Source organism: Corvus hawaiiensis, chromosome 13 (assembly GCF_020740725.1).
Source record: "Corvus hawaiiensis isolate bCorHaw1 chromosome 13, bCorHaw1.pri.cur, whole genome shotgun sequence".
Classification (NCBI taxonomy): domain Eukaryota; kingdom Metazoa; phylum Chordata; class Aves; order Passeriformes; family Corvidae; genus Corvus; species Corvus hawaiiensis.
Window position 1 is genome coordinate 9,286,733 of NC_063225.1, and position 12,355 is coordinate 9,299,087.

General features: G+C 43.7%; 1 protein-coding gene across 2 annotated transcripts in view; it reads right to left on the reverse strand.

Annotated features, from left to right (window-relative positions):
* Positions 1 to 206: 206 nt before the first annotated feature.
* The window catches only part of IGF1R (insulin like growth factor 1 receptor), a 173,846-nt gene continuing 161,697 nt past the window's right edge, over positions 207 to 12,355 (reverse strand). For both annotated transcript variants that reach the window (XM_048317237.1, XM_048317236.1), the window contains exon 21: positions 207 to 7,717. In XM_048317237.1, the coding sequence (XP_048173194.1) occupies positions 7,351 to 7,717 (367 nt within the window). In that variant the 3' untranslated portion in view covers positions 207 to 7,350. The remainder of the gene's footprint in view (positions 7,718 to 12,355) is intronic.

Below are 12,355 nucleotides of genomic sequence, written 5' to 3' on the forward strand. Positions count from 1 at the left end.
CTCAGCCAGAAAGGATCCAAAAGCTCGGTGTCTCTGGATGAAAATGCTTTTGATTTCAACCAAACAATGGCAGTACTGACCCCTTTTGAGAGCAGCTCAATTAAATGCAGCCAGAAAGGGCAGAGGAAAACCAGAGCAGCTTTACTCTGAGTTTTCTAACCTGTGCTTGCTTTGCATAAGGAGCAACAAAATCACAAACAGGCAAATGCATACAGAATTCTTTTATTTAACTTAAATCATGTAGTACTGAAACTACTAGAAAAAAGCAGAGTAAGAGAAACTAAAGGAGCCTTAGCTTCAGCCATTCAAAATAGACAAAGTTTCTTCTTTTCATAATGTAAAGAATCCCGAGTATATCGCAGTAACAGGAATAAATTCTTACAACAGAATATACAAAAACATTTTGAAATTTTTTAATCTACTGATTCATTTTAATATAAACACAGGAATTTCTTTAGGAATAATTTATACACAGCAAGTCTTTTTATGTAATAAATTGGCCATGTTATTGTTTAATTTTCTCTTAAAAAAATTTAAACAAGAAAAATTGGAAAATGTATTTGCAACTGCATCCATTCCTTAGCACTTTCTAGTTTTGCTTTTGTCCCAGAGGTAGACAAACTCTGGCCAATCCTTTCATCTCAAACCTCACTGGTTCAGAAAACAGAAGAAGTGAAAAAGGTGTCCCTGTCCATAGCAGAGGGGTTGGATCTTCAATATTCTTAAATAACAATAAATAGGGACCCTGCCTTGCTCATTTCAACAAAGCTTCCAATGGTACTCAACAGCTTTAGAGGCCGCATACAAACATTTAAAGAGATAAGAAATTTGCAAAGAGTTCTTTAATAGCAGTTACGAAAACCATCTTCCCTCTTTCCCTTATGCAGTCGCATCCTTCAAAGCACAAGGCCCCCGTGGCACAGGTGCTGAGCGGCCCCGGAGAGCCTGGGGAGGAGCAAACCCTGCTCTGTTTCCCTGACCAGTGAGGTTCTTGTAATCCATGAAGGTAACTGCCCTAGACAGTGAAGTGAAATGACCAGGTAAGATGATCCCACCCCAACCAGAGGGCTCTGGAAGACCAGGATACTGAAGATACAGAACATTTTCCCAATTCCTTTTCTCACTCGCTGTATACTGGGTCACAAAGCTTGGGCGGGACGGGGGAGAGGGACAAGCCATGAATTGGACAAGTCAGCAATTCCTTTTTGGCATATTGTAAAGCTAACTAGTAACTGGTACCATGGAAAAACTGATCACAGACAGACACACCCACACACAGACACAGAAAAGTGCCTTTAAATTATATTTTAGGCATTTATAAACTACAAACATTTTATAAAATTATTCTATGTACTTACAAAATGCAATGAAACATTTAATTAGTTCTTGTAAACCAGATCTTTGTCAACTGACTACCCGTAATCTACTGGACTTAAAGCCCTATTGAAAATGCTAATTAATGGTTACTAATCAACGGAACGCATACCCAAAAAAAATATATGAGCACACACGCATATGCACACACACAAACTAGTGAAGTCCTAAGGTACTTGCAAAACAGGCCGACTGTAGGTGAGACAGATCTGCACAGGCCGATGACCAACCACTGTCACGTTTCTGGTAAGGAATTTACCGCTCCAGCTGCAAAGTCCAGAGATTTATTCACAAGTACCAACGATGAGAATTGTGACACCTGAGCACTGATGCTGTCCCACAGATTAAGCTCAGGATACTACCTCAAACTTCTGCCAAGCCCTGTGTCTCTGTAAATCCCCATTGCTGCATCCTTTGTTTTCAGGTGTCTCCCCACAAACTCCTCCATGCTGACTGACCCGGCTGCTCCATGTCAGAGGCTGTTCAGCACCTCTGAGCAACCAGTTCTGAACCGAGGTGTCCTTCGAAGCCCTCCTGCCTACTTGAGTTCTGTATCTTCAGCACCCCTGGCCACTTTTGTTGTTTCTACACACCATTCTTCAATCCTTGTCTGCACATCTACTCACGGGTTAAGTTGCAATATCTGGCTTTATCACTGGTTAGTAAGGAGTGGATCCCTTGCACCTTCCTCCACTGTTGTTCAGCCCAGTGATTGAATACACGGTTGACAAACAAAATAACAGGAAACAAGTGTTACTTGTACTAATGGAATGAAAAGGGTTTAAATATATATATCTATATTATAGATATACATATGCAGATATATATATGTATATATAGATATATATGTATGGAGTTACACCAATAATAGGAGTGTTCACTTAGACTTGGATTGTACCGAACACCCCTCAGCAGCTCCCAGAGGGCCTGACAGCAGCTCCCTCTGGTCACCAGTTGTCCTGGGCAAACTGGGCTTTCTTTCCTTTAAAAAACCAAGAGGAGCATCAGTGCGGCCACACCTGGAACCACACAGTACTTGGCACCAGCTAGGAGGAGCAGGGGCGTAATACAGGGTGGCTCCACACTTTGCACCGCGCTCGGCTGCTGCCTCTGGTTTATCATCCCCCCAAGGAGCACCTGATTTAGTGCCACAGCTGTGTTTGCACAGGAATCGTGTTCCCTTGCAACCAAACCACCTCCTCTGCCACGGGCACTCTGAAATGCCAGTGAGGAGCGACCCGGAGCCGAGCCCTGCAATCCCAGCCGCCTGCTCCCCTTGGCAATGCCAACTCGTTATCCCACTGCATTGAAACATCATGGTGCCATTCGTCAAAATGCTGGTTTTCAGGGCTGGGTGGGCTTTTGTGTTTAATTTATAAACAAACTGGATTACTTTAACTTTATTCAAACATAGCTGAAGTTCTAAATAAATTTTCCATACCAGACAAGCCAGTGGTCTCAGGGAAGAACAACATTACAAACCATATTATGACTCTATCAAGCCAACATTAATTCTCAGTTGTTCACATGCACAAACAACTCGATTTACTGTCCAAGGGAAGTCTGCATGAAAACCCATGTGAATAAAGCTATTCAAAATGCACAAAACACAACAAAAAAAGCTATGGAAACAAACAGAACGAAAAAAGGAATTAAGCTTGAATTGCAAACACAGAACGCAATGGTATCATGAAGGTGGTTTGGTCCAGGAGAGCTGACTGCCATCACGCACACGGACGCGAGGCCTCGTGGCTGTCTTCTACTGAAGTGTTTTTTGAAATGCTTCTCGTGATGCTACGTCATTAGTGTTTCTTCCTAATGCATTGTAAAACCACCTATGTACAATTCTACAAACCAGTAACTTGGACAGTTTTAACAAAACCCTCCTAGCCAGCTGAAAGATCTGAGGATCTCCAGTTGTGGTAATCAATATGTGCAAGGAAGGGGAACAGCCACTGCACCCAAAGGTCACTGGAACATCATCAAACATGGAAAACAAAACCAATCTAGTGAAAACTTCCAATTTTGCTGGTTTCTCAGGACTAGGGAGAAATGCTCCCTCCAAAGACAAACTGTAGTAATTAACCACAGTGCTGTGTGTCCAAGAGGCCGCGTACAACTCCAAGTAGCCAAGCACCACATTACTCAGATACCACAACCAACACCTGCACAAACAGCTGCCAGAGCTGGAAAAAAGGAAACATTATACATCAAGTTGATGGCAAGCTCCTGTTAGTCCTGTGTGCTTGTAAACCAGTTACACGCCGTCAGAGGGCAATTAAAATTTGATGGCTGGTCCATCAGAATCCACAGCTACAATGCGTATAAACAGGGGAAGAAAAGGGAACTGACTTTTTACTGGCACATTAAAAGAAATCAGTTCAATGTTAGTTTTGAAGGAAAAAAAAAAAAAAAAATCAGTGCTCTCATCAAACAGAAGCAGCAAAGACCAAAGCTGTAAATTTGATGTAGTATTATCATCGGCAGCCTGTGACAGGTTTTGGTCAAAAAAGCAATGCCATCATGTATGAGCCAATTTATTTTTGTGTTCTGATTCAGCCAAGTATCTTTCTGATGCTTGTGACATCTGAGCAAGAACTGGCAGGAATGACTTAGCCCATTCTACAGGACAAACAGAAAGACCATTCCCTTTAGTATTTCTTCTAGACCTTCAAACATTGTAAACATTTGCTTTCTGTAACAGATATCAGGAAATACTCACAATTTGAAGTTCCCATATCAGGTCAGCTGCGTTTCCACTCATCCAAACATGCAGCATTTTGCTGCTGACCCAAGGGCTGCTGTGACAGCACATTAGAAAGCCTCTGTGTTTCCTTAAAGAATGGTCACCCTAAGTCAGACAACTCTTGGATTTCTCCTCACAACAACAAATCTGAAAAAACTGGGAGAAACCCCTTGGAATTGAGGCAAATATTCTGAGGTGACCCTCTGTGACAGGCAGTGACTCTTCCCCTCCAGAACCTAGAGCATGTGGTATATGGAGTGAGAGGTTACCAGTATCAACGGCATTTATTGGCTGCTGAGAAATGTGAGATGTATTTTTTTTATATACACACATATAAAAAAATAAGAGTGAGGTAGATAAATGTTTGAAAAAAAAAAATCAAAAACTGTCCCCCTGTCATACTCTAAAACCCTTATCTCAGTATTTAAATTCATTATGGGGCATCTCTACAGTGATTTAAACTGATATCACAAAAATAAATAAAAAATCCTACATAGAATACCTTCTTAATTAACTTTTTTGTCTTTTTCATTTTCAAAAGGGAGAAATAACTATGGGACAGAGGCAAGAGAAGATAATGGGACCTAAACTACACAAGCAAAAAGCACTACAAACTTTTAAAAATCTCCAGTCAAAACTAGCAATCAGTATATTTTAATTCATTGTTCTTACTCAAAAGATTTAAACATTTCCATCCCAGAACCACCTCTTCCTGCCATCGTTTGGTTGGATCAGTGCTAAACAAAGGCCTAGACTGGAACTAAGGTAAGATGAGCAACTGGTACGACTCCTTGGGTGTCGACTTCCTGATGGTCCCTCCTTCCCCTCTCACCAAGGCTTCTGCAACTGAACAAACAAGCTCACTCCTTCTTTTGTTCTGAGGTTTGGTCTATGATTTCAGCCACAAGCCTGGACTTGTACAGGTTTCCATAGCTGCCAACGCTTCACTGTTTGCCTGCCAAGCCACCGGCCCCAGCTCCCAGCTTCCCACCAGACCCACAGAAACAGCACGGGGGCTTCCCTTTGGTTGGGGGTGGTTTTCTTCACCAGAGGTGTGAAGTGCAGCCCAGGTGCCCTCCAGGAGGGCTTTTCTCCACAAGGGCTTCCCCATCAGGAAGGTGAAGAGCTGGGGTTGGCTGGAGCCAGGTGATCGATGGCCACCCTAGGAATGCCTGGCATCGCCAGCTGCACCTGGCACAGCTCTTGTTCAGAGGGTAGAAGGGTTAAAAGAGTCTTTTTAAGGATCAGTGACCCAAAAGCCTAATGTCTGCTGTTGTACCCAACTAATAATTTAAAAAGAATACATGTACGGTTGTGTGTCTGTGTGGGAATGGGTGGGTGAATGTGTGCCACGACCAGAACAAGCGGGGAGGGCAGGAGGGGTAGGACCCTTGTACAACAATGAATATAAACACTGAACAAGAATGTACTAAATAGTTAACCTTTTGTTTCTGACCTGAGTTTGTATCACGCCTTGCACTGTAAGAGACTCGCGTGCTGTCTGGGCAGAGGTTAGTGGGAAGAAAGGAAAACTGGGGCTTAAAAACACCACACCACAGCACTGCCAGAGTGTTCCCGTGCAGGGTGTCCCTTCTTTCTCCTTGTCCCCCTCCAAAGCCCTGTAGCCCACACAGCCAAGATGATGTAAAACAACTAATGGGGGGGGGGGGGGAGGGGTAAAAATAAAAGAGGAGGAAATGTATTTATAAAAAGGCATTAAACAGTTCATGGCAAATCATATGAAAGGTATCAGTTACTGGGAAGGAGGAAGTAAAAGTTACACACTATAGTACAAAGCATAAGAAAATTTGTTGAAGTGGAAGGGAAGGGAAGGAGGGCAGACCTGAAGGTTTTCATAGATTAAATCCACAAAGATAAAGAACAAAAAAAATAGCAGCTTTTTTCTGTACAGACATATAGATGAGTATCTGAACCGTAAAAAAGTTATAAAAGTGACACAAAAGACAATGTGTATGCAAATGATCCATGGTCTAACATAGAACTGCAAGACCCTTCGAGAAGTCTTAATAATAAAGAGAAAAGGTCAACAAAGCATCATATACTTGAATCCGGTTACTGCTTTTTTTTGTCTTCTCCAATTTATGTTTCTAGGTGTTTTTTCCTTGCAAGCCTGTGAAGGAAGGCAGGCTGCAACGATGGAGATCTCGGCCGCTTATTTTCAGGTTTTTCGTAACTCACTTTTGGCGGGCGGTTGACATTTTTTGTATGAAATGTACATTTGTTTAGCTCACCACTGCCAGGTTTGTCCAGAATTCACTGGGATGGGGACAGGGGTGGAGGGAGGGCTGGTTTTTTACCCCATCCCTTTTATCTTCTCCATCACAAGAAAAAAAAATCATCACATTTTGTCCAGTTTTGAAAAAAGATCTAGACAATTTGAGTTTTTTAGGTTTTTTTTTAAATACCAGTGCATGACTGAATAGAACATATTGGTCAGGATCTGTTTTGAACAGAGCAGTTGATTACTGTGCTCCTTCCATTTCTACAAAAAAAAAAAAAAAAAAAAGGAAACCAAAAAAACAAATGAAAACAAAAAACAAAGAGTTCATTTTTTTTGGCAAAATTTGGCAGCGTTGAAAATGGTAACAGCCTTGGACGAATGATGGCCCTTTTTTATTCTTTTACACGTTCCTAAAAAGATTAAAGAGCAACATTAAAAATCCAGTCTTTTTTAGTTTAGGGGTTTTTTTGTGGGGGTTTTTTTTTGTTTGTTTGTGGTTTTTTTTATAAAGACCTACAGTGTTAGGCAGGTGCTTGCAGGGGTACCGGGAACCACCTGGCCTGCGATATCTTTGATCTGATGAAAGTGCTGTACGGTTGAACTTGCACGCAGATATGTTTCCCATTATGAAGCAAGAAGAGAGACAGAAAGAAAGAGAAAGAAGAGAGAGGAGAGAGGAGAGAGAGAGACATCAGATCTCAAGTTTTCTGTTGCTATTAAGTGTTAACATTAAGAGTTTTAAAAGGCCAACTGTGTGCCCCATGACTGGAGTCCTTGACTGAAACAAACATCTGCTTGCATATTGAAAAAAAAGAAAAATACGGTAACTTGTTTACTGAAAAAAGGGTTCTCCCAAGTGCAGCTATGGCAGTTCTGAAGATCCACTGAGGTACAGTAGGCTTTTGAATATATTGTGATTTTCTTTCTTTCTTCCCCCAATGCCTGTGTTTGTGTGTGTTTTGTTTCTGTGAGGCTCTGGCTCCGAGGATCAGCAGGCCGAGGACTGGGGCAGCGGCAGGGCCCTCTCGTTCTTGCGGCCCCCGTTCATGTGCGCGTACGGCTGTCGCTCCTCAAAGCTGGCCCGAAGGACCACCACGCCGGGGCCGTTCTCGGCCTTGTGTCCTGAGTGCTTGTCAGTGGGTTGGAGGGTGGAGGAGGGGTCTAAAGGAATGCTCTCCATGTTTTCAGTCTCCAGGTCAAGTTCCTCTGTGTCCGGAGGCTTGTTCTCTTCACTGTAGAAGAAGGAGACCTCTTTGAAGGCTGGATCCAGCTCATCTTTGATGCTACCGATGATTTCCAGGAAGGAGGGTCTCATCTTCGGGTTGTACTGCCAGCACATGCGCATCAGTTCAAACCTGGGCAGGGAACACACAGGAAAAACATTTACTGAGGTGTTTTAGAGCCAGGATTGAGTTGGACCACGCGCTTTAGAGAATCATTCCACTCCCTTGGAAGCCAAAGTGACAGAACTTTCACAGGCTGAGATCCTCAGGGTTGTGGGGTCAATACCCATAACATGCAATTTACTTAAGAGTTGGACTTGATGATCCTGGTGGGCTCCCTCCAACTCAAAACATTCTGTGAATGCCTGTGTCACATTTCCACCTTCCTTCTCATCACCCATTTACTCCTATACCTCCTAGCTCACTTTTTCCGCTCCCTCCCACACACCTGCCCACATCTCGTGTCTTACAGGTTCCTGACATTCAGAACTATTTCATACTTCTATTCCAACTTGGTATTTCTCTTTTTCCTCTGAATTACCCTGTGCTTACTCAGCCGTAAGTTACATGATTGCGCCTCTTGGAGTATCTTTTTCAAACAACTCATCCCACCCCATCAATACTGGCTTGAAAAAAAATTAAAATAGGAAACACACACAAGGTAAAGCACTGCCTTTTTCCCCTGAAAGAAGAAAATTACATTAACTGTAATCCCCAGTGGACATTTGCCAATCTCAAAGACATTCTCTAATCTTTTTATTTTAAAATTAGGTTGTTTTCATTTACAGCCAGGGATGCATTAATATTTTACGGAGTGTGAGATCATCTGTTTAAGCACATCCATGATTAGATCTGTACAATGTCCCATGCTGGCAAAACAAAACCACAAAATGAAACAGTAATACAGACATAATGAAAACAGCATTTTCATGACACAGCAAAATTGGATATTCCCAGGAGATTGCCCTGAGCTTTAAACATAACACAAGAAAGGATTTCACCGTCTGTGAAGGTGGAATAGGGATGTCTTCTGTTAACACAGTGCAGTAATAGGACAAATTTAAGTAAGAAAAGAAAGATTAGCATTAATTCTTCGAGCCAATCCTCTGTGTACACAGTGCTCAGAGGAACACGCTGTGTGTGGAGGAAGTCACTGCTGGCCAAAACTACTACTCTCTGCTAGAGTAAGAATGGATCTAAAAATAAAATAAAGCCAAGAAATCCCTCAGTTAAGGTGATGCATTGGAGAATCCTTCATGTTTCTGACTCACCTGCCAGCACTGGGACCTGCAGCTCCAGTCAGACCCCCTTGGCTTGCCAGGGTTTATTTCCCACCTCTGCCAGCCTTCCCTTAAGCCAGGTCACTTAAGCTTTAAGCTTTAATTCTAGACAACAACAATACCATATTTCCAACTTCCACAGACTTTCAGAGCTCAAACGAGCAATTCTATTTGATCTTTTCATTAGCTCTTGCTACTTTGTTCCCTCAGTTTACCAGATCTCTGCATCAGCGTGGAAAGATTTTATTTTATTTTTAAGTTAAAAAGACGAAAACAAACTAAAAAAAAAAAATCACTCTTTTTGAATATGACCGAAGTCCATCCTAGAGTAATGTGCCTGCTCTAGAACAAACCTTCCAACAGGACTGACACTGAGCTGGAAAACCCTGTGCTCTGCAGCCCATGGTGGGTCTGGAGAGAGTTCGGGAACCCTGGCCTGAAGCAAAACCCCAGCAAAGAAAGCCCCTCTCCAGAAACTCAGGAAATTGGGAAATACTGTTGCACCTCCACTGTGTTCTCAGCTGACATAAACCAGCAGAGAGGGGAAGTGGCTGTGTTTGGGCTGCAAACACTGCTGAGTGCTTCAACCAAACCCAAAGCAATCTTCACTGAAGTGCATCTAAAGTGCCCACTATCCCTGCCAGAGCTCCACTGGCACCGCTCCGCGTGAACAAACGTCAGCCACCTGAGCATGGCCTTGTGACACCCAACAAGAGCTGGCAAAACCAGTCTGTGCTGGGAGAACTCCCCGGGTACTCAATGCTGCATTGTAACCGCACGTAGACACGTAAACACTGCCCAACTCCTGCTTGTTTTTGAGTCTGTAAAAAGCCTTTCAGAGCAAAAGCGGAGCCAGACTATAAAACTGCACCGTACCCTCACCCACAAGCAGGGAGGAAAGCTTGAGACATAAATATATAAAATCCATTTCTGTTACTTCATTGCTGTTTCCCTTCCAGCTGACTGCTGTGTCCCTGAATAGAAGCTTGGCTGGAGCCAGGAACTCTGGATATTTGCTGGCGCTGTGCCCCAAGGCCTAAGGGCAATGCTAAGGAGATACCACAAGCAGCGGAGTAATGCATGTGACATCAGCACAAACAAGGACATGTGATGTTTCTTTTAAGCCATTCCAGATTTAAAAACCCTACAGAGTTCCCATAAAAGGATTTTTTTTCCTTTTTAACTCTGTGTGTTCACAGACCTTGTTTACATTATCTTAAACAAAATAAAAACCTTTCCAATAGACAATGGAGGAATTTACAGGCTGTTAATACAACCTGAGCAGATTTATGAAGTACGTTCCTGACTGCTGGCAAGCGAGCTCCAGGGAGCTGGAGGCAGCATCATGGGAGAGGGGAATAGCTAGCATCCCTCTGTGCATCTTTTGCTCAAGGAACTGAGCAGAAATTGAGTTCTGTTTTGCACTGAGACAATAAAAAAAACAGAAAGTGGAAAGTTCCTATAGAAGCTGCATTCCATTTGTGCTTTGCAATACACTTGATTTGGTGGGGAAAAGCAAAAGGACCTCTCCTCCCCTGGTGGTGCCATGTGCTGCCAGTGCCTCTGCAGAGCAGACCCCGGGTTCTAAGCAGGAACAAAGGGAAATCAGCACTGCATAAATAGTCTACAATGCATGTGGGGGAAGCAATCCTGCTTCAAAAACAGAGTGGAATTCCAGCCTCCACAACTTTTAAAAGCCCCATGGGAACACACTGTCTGAGAGCTTCAGCTGTACCAAAGCTTGGTGCCACGCAGCCGTCACCTGATGAGCGATGCCATAACAATGGGAGGACATAAAAACATCACTGAGTGCACAGGAAGAGGAGAAAAACAGCAAAGCTTCTCCTGGCACCGCCTTACTGAACCATCTGTCTTACTGCATGGTTCTGTCTGCAAAGCCACGCGAACTATGCCAAGAGGGTGTAGCATAAACACAACTGAGGCTTGTTTCACCCTGTGCTAGAGTAAAGAGCCTCCAGAAATACCCTCCCCTTTGTGCTTTGCCCTTTCACAGGGATTCACCACCTCCCAGCCACAGGACAACCCCCTGTAAAATCCCCCTTTGCCCAAGCATCCGACACAGCCACGCTGCAGAACGGAACTTCTGCAGCTCCAGCTAAAAGCTACTGACCCACTGCTACCAGGGTCAGGGGAGCACAGGCACTGATGAGCACGACCAGTACAGCAGGGATGGAGACACAGTGTCCCAGCCCACCTGCACCATGCAGAATTCATGGGGGGGAACACAAGGTTCTGAGGGGAGCTCCTGCTCCATGGCTGGAGGGTGCAGGGCTGTGTCAACATCACATCACCCGCACGGCTAAAAATAGCCAATTTGGTGACAGCAGGATTCTTCTCTCTGTTCTCATCTACACTTCCCCACAGCAGTTACCTCCTCCACCTGTTCTGGAGGCTTCTCTCCATCAGCACACTCCCCTCTCTCCACAGACAGGTCCACTGATATTCTGACCAGAATTTCAGTTGCTTCCAAGTCAAACTAATTTCAAGAACAAAGTCCCTGTGCATTTGTAGCTACCACGTGAGACACAGGAGGACAGAGCTCCCCTTCTCACCTGCTTCCAGGCAGCACCAAGCCCAAGTGACCTCCCTGGTGCCGGGCTTTGCTTTTGGGACATCTTGAGTTAATATTGGGAACCAATACCAAAATATCACAGACCAGTGTCCACCAGCAAGAATTTGTGCTGCCTAAAAAATACCTCTCACTAGCACAGATATGCCAAAGACCCTGTCTTTAAACAAAATCTTTTCACAATCTCCACAAAAAAGAGGATCCCTTGGTTTACAAAGGGTTTCATAAAGCACTGGAGAAAGCAGTGGCCTGGAACATGCTGGGATGCAGGGTAAGATCCATATGCAAATTCAGGGCTCTTGGAAACTGTTAGAAACACTCTTCTGCCCATGTCCTAGTTTTCCTGTAGGTCCCCGGCTGAGGTTACTGGGCCCTGGAGAGGACCTGTGCCTACAGACCAGGTCTCTGATCCTGCCAGCAGCTACAGTGTGTGAGTGAGGACTGGGAGCAGAGGGGAGGTCACCAAGGGTGGCACAGCACTGTCTCAGCATCCTGGGCAGAGAAAGAAGTGAAAACATGCAAAGAATAAAGCACCACAGGAACATAAGAGGTTTTTTAATGGCCAAGTGCATGTGCAGGGAACAAAGGTGAAGGTTATTCCTGGAACTCCCTACTGTTATTCCTACAACTGCCTATTTGAATTTCAGCAGATTTGGGTGTCTGTACTACAACAAAGACAAAACAAGCTGAAAGGGAGCAAAAGCAAGTCACAGCAAGGTCAATACATTCTTTTTTTTTTACATTTGGGATAAAGCCAGGATGTTTTATACTCAACTTTATCACTGAAAAAAAGCAAACCAAAAAATCACTACTAAAGTGGATGTGCCTTAGGTCTGAGTTCAGCCTCATTTTTCTGACAGAGCAAAGCAGCACAATTCAAATGCAGAGTTTTTTTATTCT